Below are 16,186 nucleotides of genomic sequence, written 5' to 3'. Positions count from 1 at the left end.
CTTTATTGAAATGATGCTTTTACCCTTATTATTTACGAGAGTTTTGGGTTTAGAATGTGACAATACCGACCCCATCATTTGCCCAGCCCATGTACTGGGCCCTCCTTCCTCGTAATGTTTGTGTCGTGGCCTGTAGGTTGTGGGCTTAGCGGATGGGCCAGACTTTGCGCTACTGTTGCTATCGCCTTTATTGGACTGTGTCTCTTGATCTGAGGATGCATTCTACATTTCTTCATCATTTGAATTGTTTCCATCGTCTCCATCACTATCATTATTGTCGGAGCTACTGCTTGAGGAACTGAAAGTTGGTGGACGTCGGGGTTCATCTAATTTGACTATTGTCGTCTTGAATTCGGGGGAGTGATGGAGACCTATTATTTTGTTCGAATACAGAGATGCATTTGGACTTCCAAACATCACAGGGGTTTCAAGAATGCACGCATTTGAAATAGCTTTTTCAATTGCTGTCTTAGCTTTCTCCCATGGCAGTGAGCATGATGAGCTCTTATGTCCAATTCTTCCACATCTCTTACAGAAAACATAAACTCCTTCGTACCTGAGGTCAATCCAAATTGTTCGGCCTTCTTGCATTTCAAGATACATCCCCGGAATTAATGGCGACTTTGTCTTGATCCAGACAAGAGCTCTAAAGTGTTTTTTAAGTCCAGGTTGTCCAGATGCTTCATCGAAATATAGGACTTTCCCAACACGAGAGAAAATCAGACTTTGCGCTACCGTTGCTATCGCCTCTATTGGAATGTGTCTCTTGATCTGAGGATGCATTCTGCATTTCTTCATCATTTGAATTGTTTCCATCGTCTCCATCACTATCATTGTCGGAGCTACTGCGTGAGGAACTGAAAGTTGGTGGACGCCGGGGTTAATCTAATTTGACTATTGTCGTCTTGAATTCGGGGGAGTGATGGAGACCTATTATTTTGTTCGAATACAGAGATGCATTTGGACTTCAAACATCACAGGGGTTTCAGGAATGCACGCATTTGAAATAGCTTTTTCAATTGTTGTCTTAGCTTTCTCCCATGGCAGTGAGCATGATGAGCTCTTATGTCCAATTCTTCCACATCTCTTACAGAAAACATAAACTCCTTCGTACCTGAGGTCAATCCAAATTGTTTGGCCTTCTTGCATTTCAAGATACATCCTCGGAATTAATGGCGACTTTGTCTTGATCCAGACCAGAGCTCTAAAGTGTTTTTTAAGTCCAGGTTGTCCAGATGCTTCATCGAAATATAGGACTTTCCCAACACGAGAGAAAATCAGACTTTGCGCTACCATTGCGATCGCCTCTATTGGAATGTGTCTATTGATCTGAGGATGCATTATGCATTTCTTCATCATTTGAATTGTTTCCATCGTCTCCATCACTATCATTGTCGGAGCTACTGCTTGAGGAACTGAAAGTTGGTGGACGCCGGGGTTAATCTAATTTGACTATTGTCGTCTTGAATTCGGGGGAGTGATGGAGACCTATTATTTTGTTCGAATACAGAGATGCATTTGGACTTCCAAACATCACAGGGGTTTCAGGAATGCACGCATTTGAAATAGCTTTTTCAATTGTTGTCTTAGCTTTCTCCCATGGCAGTGAGCATGATGAGCCCTTATGTCCAATTCTTCCACATCTCTTACAAAACATAAATCCTTCGTACCTGAGGTCAATCCAAATTGTTTGGCCTTCTTGCATTTCAAGATACATCCCCGAAATTAATGGCGACTTTGTCTTGATCCAGACCAGAGCTCTAAAGTGTTTTTTAAGTCCAGGTTGTCCAGATGCTTCATCGAAATATAGGACTTTCCCAACACGAGAAAAAATCAGATTAGCTAAAGTTTGAGCAGATAACCAACGGAATACCCCCTAGTTTTATCCACAAGGCCGATTCCGAGAAGTTAAAGGACTTAAAAGAGTCAAGGGGTTTCCAGGCTTTGATGATTAGCAGTGCCCCTCTGAAGTTCATAGTATCATATAACCCTAGGATGTCTGCTCTTTCTTGGATCTAACAGCAATGGAAAAAGAAGAGGTTACCTTCCTTTTTTACCGTGATGCGTCCTCTTGTAAACCATGAATCCACACAAACTTGCACATGTCTGACTGGGAAGTCCCTTTGGTCGATGAATTTGCCCACTAAAACTAGCGAGACATCAAAGGGATGATTGCTAAAATGTTCTATAGGAGTTTTGAGCACAGGTCCTTGTTTTCTATGCCAAACCACGAAGTTAGAAGTAGATTGAGACTGTTCCATCAAGACTAAATAAACACTCTAGTAACAAACATGAAAACTCAAAGTAAGAAGGGAGATTTGTTACTAAAACATTATTGATTTAAAACTTTTCTGATGGGAGTTTAGGAGAACAAGGAAGGAAATATGATAGATATTAGCATAGGAGGGAGGGGGATGAACAATAAAATTATATAGAGAGAAAGTGAGGATAATAGAGAGAGAACCTCTCGATTCTGGAAAAAAAAAAAACTACTTATTATTAAGTTTTTTATCAATAGCAAGGCCACAAGACGTAATTTGTTAGTTTTTAATTATCATTTGCTCTAGACTCATTTTAACTCTGAATGTTATTTTTATCCTTATATATAAATTTATTATATTCATGTTAAAATTGGAGGTGATTATGACGAGCAAAATGATGTTATGAACTTTAAACTCCAATTAGTAAGCTGATTGTGCTTAATATATGTAATAATTGAACATCCCCCATCCTAACACACACCCACCCCACCCCACCCTAGCCTACCCCAAAAAAGAGAGAAGAAAAAAAAGGGCGAAAGATACAGCATTAACTAAACTAATCACTCATGTGAAATAATATCAACGTGAACATGGGATGCTAACTTCCAAGCACATCCCGTAACGTGCTAATTAATCCATGCTGAAATTTGAAGATCATACTTAAAAGTTATAGCCATAGCCCATAGGAGCACTTAAGAATTCATGAAGAATAAATCTGCTCCTAAATTTGAAAACATTTTTCATAAAATCTGTGAGACACGTTAAATTGTTTCCCCATTGTCCTCAAAACTCCTCGCTAATTATACGTAGTGCTCAAATTTATTTTATTGTGTACATGATTTTTTTTTCCTCACAGTTAATACGATTGCCTAATGAGCGTTGCTGGAATCAACCGACTTAAATCTTTGACACTCGCATGATTAGTCTAAACTCAGCAAATTCAGTGGCGGATCTTGGAACATTTGCTATTGAAGAGTCAGATATTTCCACAATAACATATATGAAAGTATAAAAAAAAATATCATTTCCAAATTCAATGTAAACAATCAAATATAGATTATACCAAAGTAAAATAAATATCTGCTCAATAAAATCAAAACACAAGTAATCTAACTTTTGAAAAAAGAATGAAAGTAAGGCTTAACGGTCTTTCAAATTTTAAAATCATTAATAATGGACTTGATGTTAAAACACGTAGAATTATTTGCTTCTAATGTAAATTTAGGTGCTCTTTAACAACTTTACTAGAAAATCTACATTTTGTTAGCAAAAAAGTTTAGTTGAGAAAAACAAGAAAATGTTATTTTATGACTCAACTTATAATGAAGTAAAAAGGTCTTCCCCTTCAAAAATAAAGTAAAAAGGTTCTCAAATTTCAATGACATATACACAAATCAGCCATCAATAATTATAGTCTATCAACCGATTTTTATTTTATTTTTTTTAAACAAATCAAATATCAATGTCATATAGGTGATATACAATACTAGCAAGCAACAAATCAAACACCTCGAACAAATATGTCTGAATGTGAATCCTCTATTTATAGTTTAATTCGTTTTATTAGAATTCACAAAAGAGTTAAAAACATACGTCGAAATACCAAGCTACAACATCTCGAATAATAAAACGAGCACCCTAAGCGCCAGACAAAACACTCCAAACAAAACGAGAATCCCTGAACAATATAACCACTAGAATGAACTGGAAACATCATACAACTTTCAAATTGAAGAACCTAGAAACAACAGCCAAGCTTACCGACTGAAAAGCATCAAACTAAGACAACACAATCAAACAAAGCAACAAAAGAACCCGTGAACTCCTTAAACGTCGAAGTAATGACACTATCTAGCCATTAAAATACCCCTCACTGCACCATCTATTTGTTGGGTATATGGTAGTATATGGAGCTCATGGAGGTGTATGGGTGTGGAGATGAGGTTGCGTAAAGGGAAAACGTCATATTGGGCATAAGGCAAACTTTGAGTGGACATATCATTCAGTATATAAATGATTTTGAGGTGATTCAAAATGGAGGTGATATCTTGTTCCGAGAGCTTTCCAACGATAGGTCATATGCCCAATTTCGATAAGAAACGAAGAAGTTATGGCTGTTTTACGTCTCGCCCGATCTGGTTGGGCGAGGGAGCCCGATCAGGCCCGCAACGATTTACATGGCAGCGTGTGTTTGTGGCTCGCCCGATGGCATCGGGCCATCTCGCCCGAGCGGGCGGCAGGCCGAATTACGACACTGGCGTCTGTTGCCCGATCGGGCCCGAGAGCAAAATTCTTCGAGCGTTAAGCGCCCGATCGGGCGGGTCTCGCCCGACCTGATCGGACGGGGTCTGTTTTGGGCCGTTTTTGATCTGAAAACGCGGTTTTCTCAAGGGGGGTATAAATAGGTGCCCTAATACGCCTTTTATTGTATTATTCACATATTAGAGAGAGGAAAAGATATAGAGAGAGTTCTTGAGCGCTTTTTGTAATCTTTCTTGAATATTTCATCGATTCCTATTGCATATTCGTGGTTTTTCTCCCAGTTCTTGGGTTTCCACGTAAAATTTCTGGTGTGTTCTTCCTGCTTTATTATTTGATATTCTATTATTGTTTGATATTATTCTTAGATTGATAGTCAATAGGACTTACATTGTTTGCTACGTAAACCCCATTTTTCTTTACAAATTTCTGGCGGAACCTAAGATTCTGAAGCAATTGAGATTGATTATTCTTCTCGTTATTGTGATGGAACCCAAGATGATTTAGCAAGTGACATTAATTTTTCTTAAATGGCATTTGAAAAGGAGAACTTGGCACAACAGTGTTTATATTAGAATCAGGCAACAAAAATGGATCCTCACTAACATCATCAATTGAATCTACATTTCTGCCATTTTCTTTAACACAAGTAGAGACCTCATCTCCATCAACACAGACTGAACTTCCCTCGACACACATCTCATTTGCAAATGAAAGGACACTTGCATTGCATTGCCACTTAAACCAACACTTTCTATAAACTCTCTGGATTTGCTGATATTTTTTTCCTTGTTGACACTGCCATTTTTGAAAGGGTCACTGTTCAACAAGCACATTGCACCACAAGAGATATTTAGTTCATTAACATGATGAATCTTGCTCTCTAGCTTAGGATGACTATAGCCAATTTTCCATTTTTCTATGTTTAGCCCAGCATCCACTTCTAACATAAGCTCACCATCATTAGTGGGAGGTAAACTTTCTTGTCGAGGTAAAGCAAAAGAATTCAAACAGACATTCTGGCAATCCATCAATAGCATGCAACAACTAGCTTCAATCCCTCTTGAGCAACATGTAAAAAAAGCATGGACACAATTCCTCCAAGGATTAGCACTACTTAATATTGGGACAAAAATTGAATACCATAAACCATTAGTATTCACACTTAACTTCAAAAATCACCCCCATCGATTACAGCCAGATTGAATTTTCCACCAAAGGCAACCAAATTATCTAGAGTGTTCAAATTCAATCAACTTTGAGCAACCGTTAAGGACATTAGAAACCCATTCAATCAACTTAACCAGAAACTAATCCACCTTTTCCAATTTTTATAGAAGTCATCAATTTAAGAAACCATTACTCAATTTTAATTGAAAAGCTTTACCTTTGATTTGAATTCACAACAAGAATCCGCACTTTTAGCGTCTGAATTTACCGTCCGCCACACTCAGACACAAATTAGCATCCACTTTTCTAAAATTAGCGTCCGCTTTTCTAAAATTAGCATCCGTTTTTCCTTGTTGACACTAGCAGTAGTAGAAAAGGGTCGATTTGTGTCGGACCTGGGACCCCTATTTGCGTCGGACTTGGGTCCGGCGGCACAGGTCTCGACGCAGATAACCTATAATTGATCTGCGTCGTATGCGGAGACGACGCAGATCGTTTAGCTATTTTCATCGCACGTTGTATACGGTGCGACGCAGATGGCTCTCATCAGCCCAACAAAGAAGGGGAATTTGTGTCGCACATAGCCGAAGGTGCGACACAAATCACTCATCTGCGTCGCACCCTAGGCTATGTGCGACGCATATGTTTCATTTTTTTAAAAAAAAAAGTAGGATTTGCGTCGAATTGTGGGCCAAATCCAACGCAAATGGGTCATTTTTCAAAAAAAAAAACAAAAAGTCAATTCACCATTAACTCACTAGCTCTTCATATAATTAAAATTCATATTATACCAGAATCGAACCCAACATGAATGAAATACAAAATGTCAAAACAGAATGAAACACATGAATGAAATAAAACGAAATCATATCTAAAAACTGAACAAAAATAAAACGAAATTGTACAAAAAAATGAACGAAAATAAAACGAAATTGAACCTAAAAATTGAACAAAAATAAAACTAAATTGGATCTAAAAATTGAACGAAAATAAAATATTATTTTTCTTTTTGCTAGTTCTTTGTCAGATCTAAAAAATACAAAACGAAGAAAAAAAAGTGTACCTAAAAAAAACAAAATCAGATCTAAATCACCAAATTTTCCGTCATTTTGTTTGAACTCCTCGTTCTTCTTCAATTATCTTCTCGCTCTTCTTCATTTGTTCTTTGTCAAATTTTCTGGAAATTCGAACTGGGAAATGCCTATCTTTTTTTTTGTTGAGTTGATGAAGAAAGCGAAGAAATGTCGACACAGATGAAAATGAAAAAAACGAGGTCTTCAAACAGATCTCGAAAAAATGACAAATAACGAAAAATTAAGACAGGCGAAAAAAAATAAAATAAAAACTAAACAAGTTACCTTATTCTTGGAGTGCGAAGAACGAAATCGGTACTGCGAAGAACCAAAACGGTACTCCTTGTGTTCACGCATGCAATTCACGAAATTCACTACTCTTCTTCAATTACCTTCGAATGTTAGATCTGAGAAGTCGCATGAGAACAAACGAAATGGAGTTTTTAGGTTAAGGGAACGAACGAAAAGGAGTGAGAGTGAGAAGCTGCGGAGTTTTTTTCAATTTTCGTTTGTTGCTCATCTTCAATTACTTCAAATGTTGCTCTCGTTGTTGGTGTTTGAAGAGATGGTGTCGTTCGTTCGCCGGAAAATGGAGTTTAGAAGTGAAGAAGCAAATGGTTGAAGAGATGGTGAAGTTTGAAGAGAAGCGGCTGAGAAAGGGTTCAATGAAATTAGGGCTGAGTGAGGGAGGGAGAGGGAGAGGGGAAATGAAAGGTGCGAGGTATCTTAGGGTTTCTGAAATAAAAAAGGTAGTGGGCCTCGTGGCCTTGTATCTGCGTCGCACATTGAATAAGGTGCGGTGCAAATTGGGTCTTTTGCATCACACCTAAAAGACGTGCGACACAGATAGTTTGAATTTTTTTTCAAGGTAGAGACGATTTGCGTCGCATGAGTCAGGGAATGCGACGCACATTTGGCTTTTGCAACGCACCTAAGGCATGTGCGACGCAAATGGGGCGTATCTGGTGCTTATGTACCCATGTTGTGCGTCGCACTCCTCTCTACGTGCGACGCAAATTACGTTATTGCGTCGTTTTGCCTTTCATGCGACGCAAATGGGATGACTCAAATCGTCCTTTTTCTACTAGTGTAGCATTTTGAAAGGGTCGTTGTTCAACAAGCACATTGCACCACAAGAGATATTTAGTTCATTAACATGATGAATCTTGCTCTCTAGCTTAGGATGACTATAGCCAATTTTCCATTTTTCTAAGTTTAGCCAAGCATCCACTTCTAACATGCTCACTATCATGAGTGGGAGGTAAACTTTTTTGCCGAGATAAAGCAAAAGAATTCAAACAGACATTCTGGCAATCCATCAATAGCATGCAACAACTAGTTTCAATCCCTCTTGAGCAACATGTAAAAAAAGCATGGACACAATTCCTCCAAGGATTAGCACTACTTAATGTTGGGACAAAACTTGAATACCATAAACCATTAGTCTTCACACTTAACTTCAAAAATCACCCCCATCGATTACAACCAGATTGAATTTTCCACCAAAGGCAACCAAATTGTCTAGAGTGTTCAAATTTAATCAACTTTGAGCAACCGTTAAGGACATTAGAAACCCATTCAATCAACTTAACCAGAAACTAATTCACCTTTTCCAATTTTCATAGAAGTCATCAATTTAAGAAACCATTACTCAATTTTAATTGAAAAGCTTTACCTTTGATTTGAATTTTCATATTTAAACTTGACTAACTATTGTGGAAGCCCACGAAAAAATACTATATGCAATCTAACAGCATCAAACTAGAGTTAACTAAACAACCTAAAGAAGAGAACAAACCGAGACAAATACCTATTGGGAAAAATCTTATTTAAAGAAGATTTTTGGAAGTTAAAAGAAGAGAAAACTAGGAAAGGGAGTGAAAGAGGTACCAACAAAAGTTGGATCAAGAGCTAAGCAGCTTAATGTCGCTTAAGGGACATCTCGAGTTCGAGCTTATCGTATGCAGAAACTCTTGACGAGAGACTCACCTACCAAAGCCAGGTGTGCGACCCGGGTCAGACTCAGATGTAGTCGGAGCTAAGCTCTGGTGAACGGGTGGGCAACCAAAAAAAGTAAAGAAGGTGAAGCAAAACCATCGGGACGGGAAGTTGAGGTTGCAGCAATGCATGCTGGAAGAGAGAAATGGGGACGGCGCCACCACAGTGGAAGAGTTTGGGTTCGGGTAGGGTATCTAGAATAGAGGAGGTGAAGCTGAAGCGTTTCCAATATACTTGATGAAGTCGTATCCCTCAAACTTCTCTTCAGGCCGAATACGAAATTATATTTGTGTATGAAAGAGTCAAAATTCATCAGAAAATCATGTATAGCTTATGTGAGCTAATATTCAACCAATACAACCTCACTCAGATTATTACTACCATCTCACTATATCCTGTAAATTGAAGGAAATAGAAGAGATGCAGCTGAAGCGTTTTCAATATACTTGATGAAGTCGTGTCCCTCAAACTTCTCTTCAGGCCGAATACGATTTGATCCCGCAAAAAAATTATATTTGTGTATGAAAGAGTCAAAATTCATCAGAAAATCATGTATAGCTTATGGGAGCTAATATTCAACTAACACAACCTCACTCAGATTATTACTACCATCTCACTATCCTATAAATTGAAGTTATATTATAATAGGATAATTATATTTGCACGAATAAAAACTAATTAACTTAATTTATCAATTGTTTCTAAATCTCTATTGTTTTTTTATAATTCCTAATAATAGTCTGAACCGAATCTGAAAAATCATAAATCATAGAAAAGTTTGAAGCGACTCATTGCGAGTCCTAATTTTCGCTTTACAAATTTTGGAAAAGAGTCATGGGAGCAAAATTTGAAAAGAGAGGGACCAAGAAATTGAAAGGTAAAGAAGGAAAGGCTGGCAATCATTGTCTCTCTACCATAATCGTTGTGTACAACAACATGTAGAGCTAGTACGTTGACAGCTCGGGCGGCACATGCAAGCATGGTCGGTTAGCTATTTAGTTCAATTTCACGTGGTAGGGCCTTTACATTTGCATGAACAACATAAAATTCTATAGAAATTCTGGCTTCAATTCATCACAGGTGAAAATAATACCAAAAACTTAAAAGATTTTTGACTATTACAGTAGCTGTTCTGTCAATCAATGCATTGGTGGCTTTTTTGTAGCTACCATATTCATATCTCACTTTATTTTTGAATCCAATGTCCACTTGCATGCGTGATATTGATAGATACAGTCTTGTGCTTGTACTCTTGTAAATAGTTTTTGCTCCAATAATGTCTGAATTTTTACTTTTTATTTAGGATTTACTTCAATTTAACTTGACTATTGATTCATATTCGAAAGCTTATGTATGATGTTTGCAATATCCTAGCTTGAACAAAAATTTAAACTATGAACATGAGAAGAAAAAAAGATTTTCCGTGAATGATTCGTATTCAGTGGTAGCTATGTTATGGTTTTGAAGGATGATATCACCCTATGAAGTTATTATTAACATTTGTTCTATTCAAATTATTAGTTTTTCTAAACTTCTTTTTATAAGTTTTTGAACTTTCATCCTGTCAAAAAAAAAAGTTTTTGAACTTTCATTGATTTTCTATAGGATGATGCAAACCTTTTTTTAAGGAGATGATGATGCAAACCTATTATCTTGTTTGTCTTGACTTAAAATTGTTTTATTCTTATCTTTTAATTGTAGGACTTAATTTAATTATATTTTGTATTCTTATTTTATCTCTAATCTGATGATTTATATGTTGATTTAAATTCTTGTATCTATTAAAGAAAATTATGAAAAATTGACACTTTAATAGCATCTTTTTATTAAGATATACAATTAGGCTCCCTCTTTGATAAATCTCCGCTAATGTTATAATGCAAACAAGTGAATAGGGCTCCTCTCTCACATATAGGTAAAAACTAAAAACCCAAAAAAAAAGAGCTAAGTGCCTATTGATAAACTTTTGATCACATATAAAATATAGAGAACGTATTGTGTCGGACTCGTCCGACCATAATCTTTGGTCGGACGACTTTCAGGTGGTTCCAATTTTTTTCAGTTAGTCTTAATTTTTTTTCAGGTAGTCTTCATTTTTTTTCAGGTAGTCTTCATTTTGTTTTCAGTTAGTCTTCTTTTTTCAGTTGGTTTTTGTACTTCAGTTAGACTTACTTTGGGTTTCAGTTGGTCTTTATCAGGTAGTCTTTATTTTTTTTTAGGTAGTCTTCATTCTTTTTCAGGTAGTCTTCATTTTTTTTCAGGTAGTCCAACTGAAACAAAATAAAGTCCAACTGAAAGAAATCAAAGTCCAACTGAAAGAAAACAAAGTCCAACTGAAAAGAAAACAAAAAACTAACCTAGATCGAGTTCAGGGCCATGTCATTCATACCCAAGCATTTCTCAAGTAGTTGAAGGAGATTTCTCAAGTAGTTGAAGGAGATTTCTCAACTGAAAGAAGCCTTAATTTGAGTTGAGGGCCATGTCTTCCACCACTTCTGGAATTAATAAATAAAATCATGGCATTGTTATAATGAAGGAGCAGTAGAAGAAGATCCGAATAAATTCGGAGTTGAAGAAGAAGTAGCAGCGGAGGAGAGAGAAAAAGAAGGAGCCGATGATATTGGTGATGCGCCGAAGCCAAATGACAGAGCCGATCAGGTTGAAGAGGTAGCGGCGAAGCCAAATGACGGAGCTGATGAAGCTAAAGATGCGGCGCCGAAGGAGAGAGATGGTGAAGGTGAAGCTGAAGAGGTGGCGCCGAAGCCTTAATTTGAGTTGAGGGCCATGTCGTCTGACGAGAATATTGGGTCAGACGATCTGACCCAATACTTTCACTAAAATATAATATAGGGTCCCAATATTTCCAATAATTGATCACATGTATTAGGTACACCGTTATGGCCTTTGTGATAAACTTTTTTCAGAGGTTTGTTCGGGAAAGGACCATTAACAATTCTAAATTCTAAACCAAACAAGGATTAAGTATAATAAGCCAGGAAGTAGGTAGAAGTTTCAGGATATGATATACAAATCTTAGGATAAGAGCACATAATATTAAATAAATACATCCATGATATGAGACTCATGAGAATACCGCCCAAAACATCACCATCCATTCAATCCACTTAAAATAAAAGAACGAATCTCATAATAAATGATGGTGACGATTAATGAACGACCCACATAAGATTACCACCATGATTGGAAGAATTTGTCACAAAAACCAAAAGCCCACAAATTCAAATCCTCAAAATGATACAATAAAAAGCCAATAATATTCCATCAAACTACAAAATGAAAACAAACTCCCATCTTACATTTTAACTAAAAATTCACATGGATCAAGAACATGATTTTTTTTTTTTTTTGGTTTTTATTATTATTGAATTTTGAAAATTTAAGCAGAAAGTCTTTGGTAGTCAGCTGATGCAGGCTCTTGGTGACCAATGAAGATAAACTCATAGATAAGACCAGCAATTCCAGCACCAATGAGTGGTCCAACCCAGTAGATCCAGTGGTTGGTCCAGTTCCAGCTCATGACGGCTGGACCAAAGGACACGGCTGGGTTCATTGAAGCACCGTCGAAGGCACCACCGGCAAGGATGTTAGCACCAACGATTAAACCGATAGCGAGGGGAGCAATGATTCCGATGTTGCCCTTCTTTGGGTCGATGGCGGTGGCGTACACGGTGTATACCAATCCGAAGGTCATCACTATTTCCATTACTAGGGCGTTCCATGCGGATACGTCGGTAGCGCAAGCAAAGGCAGCAGTTTCCTACACAACATAAATATTCAATTCAAGAGCTTAATAATGATCATATACTAGTAACAATAAATTGTGATCACAATAAGGTCAAAAGCTTGCAAGTCGTAAACTATTTAATGATGGTTACATTATTGAGAGTATGCATACACTGTTTATTTGCTTTTAAGTTGCTAGTTATTAGGTCTGGGCTATGTTCCGGGTAAGAAAAATTTTCATTTATTAATATAATACGGGCCTGTTCTCCCCAGCATATTTTCAGTTCAGTTCAGTTCAGTTCAATTCAGTTCAGATCAGACCAGTTCAGTTCAGCTCTTGACAATACTTTTACTCTCACATATCACTATTCATTTCAGTTCAGTTCAATTCAGTTCAGTTCAGTTCAGATCAGTTCAGTTCAGTTCAGTTCAGTTCAGTTCAGCTGTTTTTTGCCGAAGAGAACAGGCCCTACTTCATGATAATAATAATACTATATACAACTTAGGCTATCGGTTAAAATTTTAATATATATATTTGAGATCTCGAGATCAAACCTTATACTATACAATTTCTTAATTTTTTTATTGTATAGATTTACTTACCCCATCTCCAAATACATATTCTTATCAAGGAATTTGTTCCAAAACACATCTTCTATCTTATCATTTGGACCGAGTTTACTTATCTAAATAATATTTTCCTTTCATATTTTGTTCTATTTTTTTTTTTTTTTTTGGTTGAATCATAAGATAACCAATTCTTTAATTTCAATTTAATTTTGTTGCAACTAAAACTCACCTAAACTCTTCTTGTACAACTATATGCCTAAAAGAAAAGAAAATGGTAGTGGGGGACAAATGTACTATATACTACTTATGTGGATATCCCAATTTATTATTGCTATGTATATTATTTTTCGGCTTGTGGTTCACATATTGTACTACTATCAATGTTATCTTTTTTGTCATTTACTCGTATTATTATTTGTAGTACTTATTTTGCCTTCATATTGTTATCTAACCATAAAGTCATGGTACCCACTATCTTAATGCACATTTTCTAAAACATTATAATATATCACAGTGTAGCAATTAAATTAAACAAAATATAAGCTTTTCCTGATTTAAACATCTCCTTTTGAGTAATTTTAGTTTTCTAATTTAATAAAGTATCTTTTTACAACTAAAAGAATCTTTCCCAATCGGGTGATACTAATCTGCGAGCAACAATATCAAACGTGGAAGTTCATCCATCCAATTGATAAACTATTTTTCTGTTTAAAATTTTCAGATCCGGTTGTCAGGGAAAGACAAAAACAACACATAATCTCGAATTTCTATGCATACAAATCCGTAAACTGTAAAGTTCATGTGTTACTAAAATCTCAAGATACCCCCCTTAAAAAGCAAACAACAATTACTGCAGATATATCCGTAAAATAAAAATCATTAAGGAATTTGATATTTCCATAAGTGACCAAAATATTCTTACTTACATAATAATTAAATTAAATTAAACTAATTTTAAAAAGGATGAATTCGTTATTTAATCCATGGATTTCACAACATATGCACGATCCACCTAATTATTTTATTTTTACTACATAGAAATGATGTTAATTTTTCTTTATTATTAGATATCTTAACACAATTTTGTTTTCTATTTAATTTCGCAAGTATTGCATGCATATAAGACTAGCACATATTCGTTATATATATTTTTTTTAATCAACACACTTTTTATCATGTCATTATTCACATACCAAACTTTGACTATTCCTTATCCAACTTAAAGCAACAAAATCATTTCAACATATTATACACCTAGTTAAAAGTTATACATTGACAAGCTTAAAAGTCAAACAGCGTAAATTAAAAAACAAGAAACACTCACCAAGCCACCAGTGGCAAACTTAAGCAAAGCGCAAGCCGCAACAGAGCCAAGAAGTTGAGCAATCCAGTAAACAATGCCATTAAGAAGAGTAATATTACCACCAACAAAAGCGCCAAAAGTAACAGCAGGGTTAACATGTCCACCAGAGATGTTAGCTCCGACAGCAACCGCAACGAAAAGCGCAAAAGCATGAGCAATAGAAGCAGCAACAAGACCAGCAGGGGTGTTAGCAGCACCTTCGGTAAGCTTAGCGAAAGCCATCCCAGAACCCTGTCCGGCGAACACGAAGATAAGAGTTGAGATAAACTCAGCCAATCCCGACCTTAGAGTGTCTGGGTGGCGGGCCTCATCCGGGGTACCCACAGAAATTCTGCTGATCGGCATAATTTCTTTCTTGTTAGCACTTGACAAAGAGAAGATAATTGTTTTTAATTTGGGTAGAAATGATGTTTCTAGTCTCCTCTTCACGGAGTTGGGAGCACGTACTTTATAGTAGAGTGATCAAGGGAAGGTAAGAGAGAGGGTGGGTAGTATTACTTGTGATTGCCGGTTATCCGGTTGTGGAATTATGATTTCTTAGCATATTTGGGAGGGTAGCCCATTGGCCAGCCTGTCAATTTTGTATATTTAAAATTTTTTTATTGGATTGAAATGTTATTTTTTTTGGGGGGGAAATGATTGGGTGGAACTGTTGTACTAATGTAGAGACTAGTTTTATATGTACGCAATGCGTGCAAAAATACGTAGAAAATTAATTTTTTTTAGAGAGTGTAGAAAATTAAATTAATTATTAATTATATCTAATAAATTAGAAATTATTAAAAATGTTGACTGTTTTCTTTTTGTAATGTCTTTTTTTTAAAAAAAAAAATTTACTTTTTTTTAGTTAATTAGGTTGTTCTCTTTTCTTTTTTTATTTTTTAGTGAAAGTAAATAATTACTCTTTTTTTTATTTCTGTTTTCTATTTTTTGGTGTCTCACCCCTCTTGACATATAAAATAGAGTTACTACTATACTAGTCTGATATGCATCCGAAGCATGTGAAATGCGAAAAGAAATTGCCTTGAAATTTTGATAGAATCATTGCGTGATTTAAGCTTATTTTTTGATTGTTTTTAAAATTGGTAAAAAAAAAAAAGAGAGAGTGATAATTTCTATATTAGAGTATATTTGTAATTTAAGGTGAACTCTAAGTTCTTCCCTCTTTCTTTATACTTCTCCCGTTCCATAATAAGCGAAACATTTACTATTTTAGAACATTTCAAAATAAATAAAACATACAATAAATGGAAAAAAAAGAAAGTGACAAAATGACAAGAGTAGCCATGACAAACTTGTGAGGTTTGTTTTTCTCTCTCCTCCTTTTGATAATGAAAAGGTATTTTATGACTTTTTGGATTTTAAAAGTGATGTTTATTAAATCTTATTCCCAATGTCCTATTTTTCACTTATTATCGAACGGAGGAAGTAATAAAAATGGTTTAATAAATTGCGAATTAAAAAAATTCTAGAATATGTATTCACCGGCCACATGACAACAAATATTTTCCATTTTAAGAAAAAGAAGAATTCTACAGTATTTCAGGTTGAAAGTTTTGTAATCTGACTAATTAAAAACACTTGGTGATGAGAAAATATGGTATAAGATCAATTCAAAATATTCTCTCCATCCTCAATTAAGTATCATGTTAAGCGATTGTTTGGTATATATGAAATTTAATTCTGAAGAAGTTCCATTTCCTAGTAAGTTATTTTCATTATGAAATTCTTAAAAATGACCTTAATAA

At 35.7% G+C, this 16,186-nt stretch overlaps 1 protein-coding gene across 1 annotated transcript; it reads right to left on the bottom strand.

Annotated features, from left to right (window-relative positions):
* Positions 1-11,794: 11,794 nt before the first annotated feature.
* Positions 11,795-14,876, bottom strand: LOC104908845 (aquaporin TIP1-2). Its single transcript, XM_010698008.4, has 2 exons — positions 14,400-14,876; positions 11,795-12,539 (listed from the first exon to the last, which is right to left on the bottom strand). The coding sequence occupies exons 1-2, from the start codon at positions 14,781-14,783 to the stop codon at positions 12,159-12,161; spliced, it is 765 nt and encodes a 254-aa protein (XP_010696310.1). The 5' UTR covers positions 14,784-14,876; the 3' UTR covers positions 11,795-12,158.
* Positions 14,877-16,186: the final 1,310 nt, after the last annotated feature.

Source organism: Beta vulgaris, chromosome 7 (assembly GCF_026745355.1).
Source record: "Beta vulgaris subsp. vulgaris cultivar EL10 chromosome 7, EL10.2, whole genome shotgun sequence".
Classification (NCBI taxonomy): domain Eukaryota; kingdom Viridiplantae; phylum Streptophyta; class Magnoliopsida; order Caryophyllales; family Amaranthaceae; genus Beta; species Beta vulgaris.
The sequence above is the reverse complement of the archived record's forward strand: the minus strand, read 5'-3'. Positions and strand labels throughout refer to the sequence as shown.

Coding starts and splice junctions, on each gene's coding strand:
- LOC104908845 (XM_010698008.4), bottom strand. CDS start 14,783: ATGCCGATCAGCAGAATTTCTGTGGGTACCCCGGATGAGGCCCGCCAC. Junction 12,540..14,399: donor AGTTTGCCACTGGTGGCTTG/GTGAGTGTTTCT, acceptor TATGTTGTGTAG/GAAACTGCTGCCTTTGCTTG.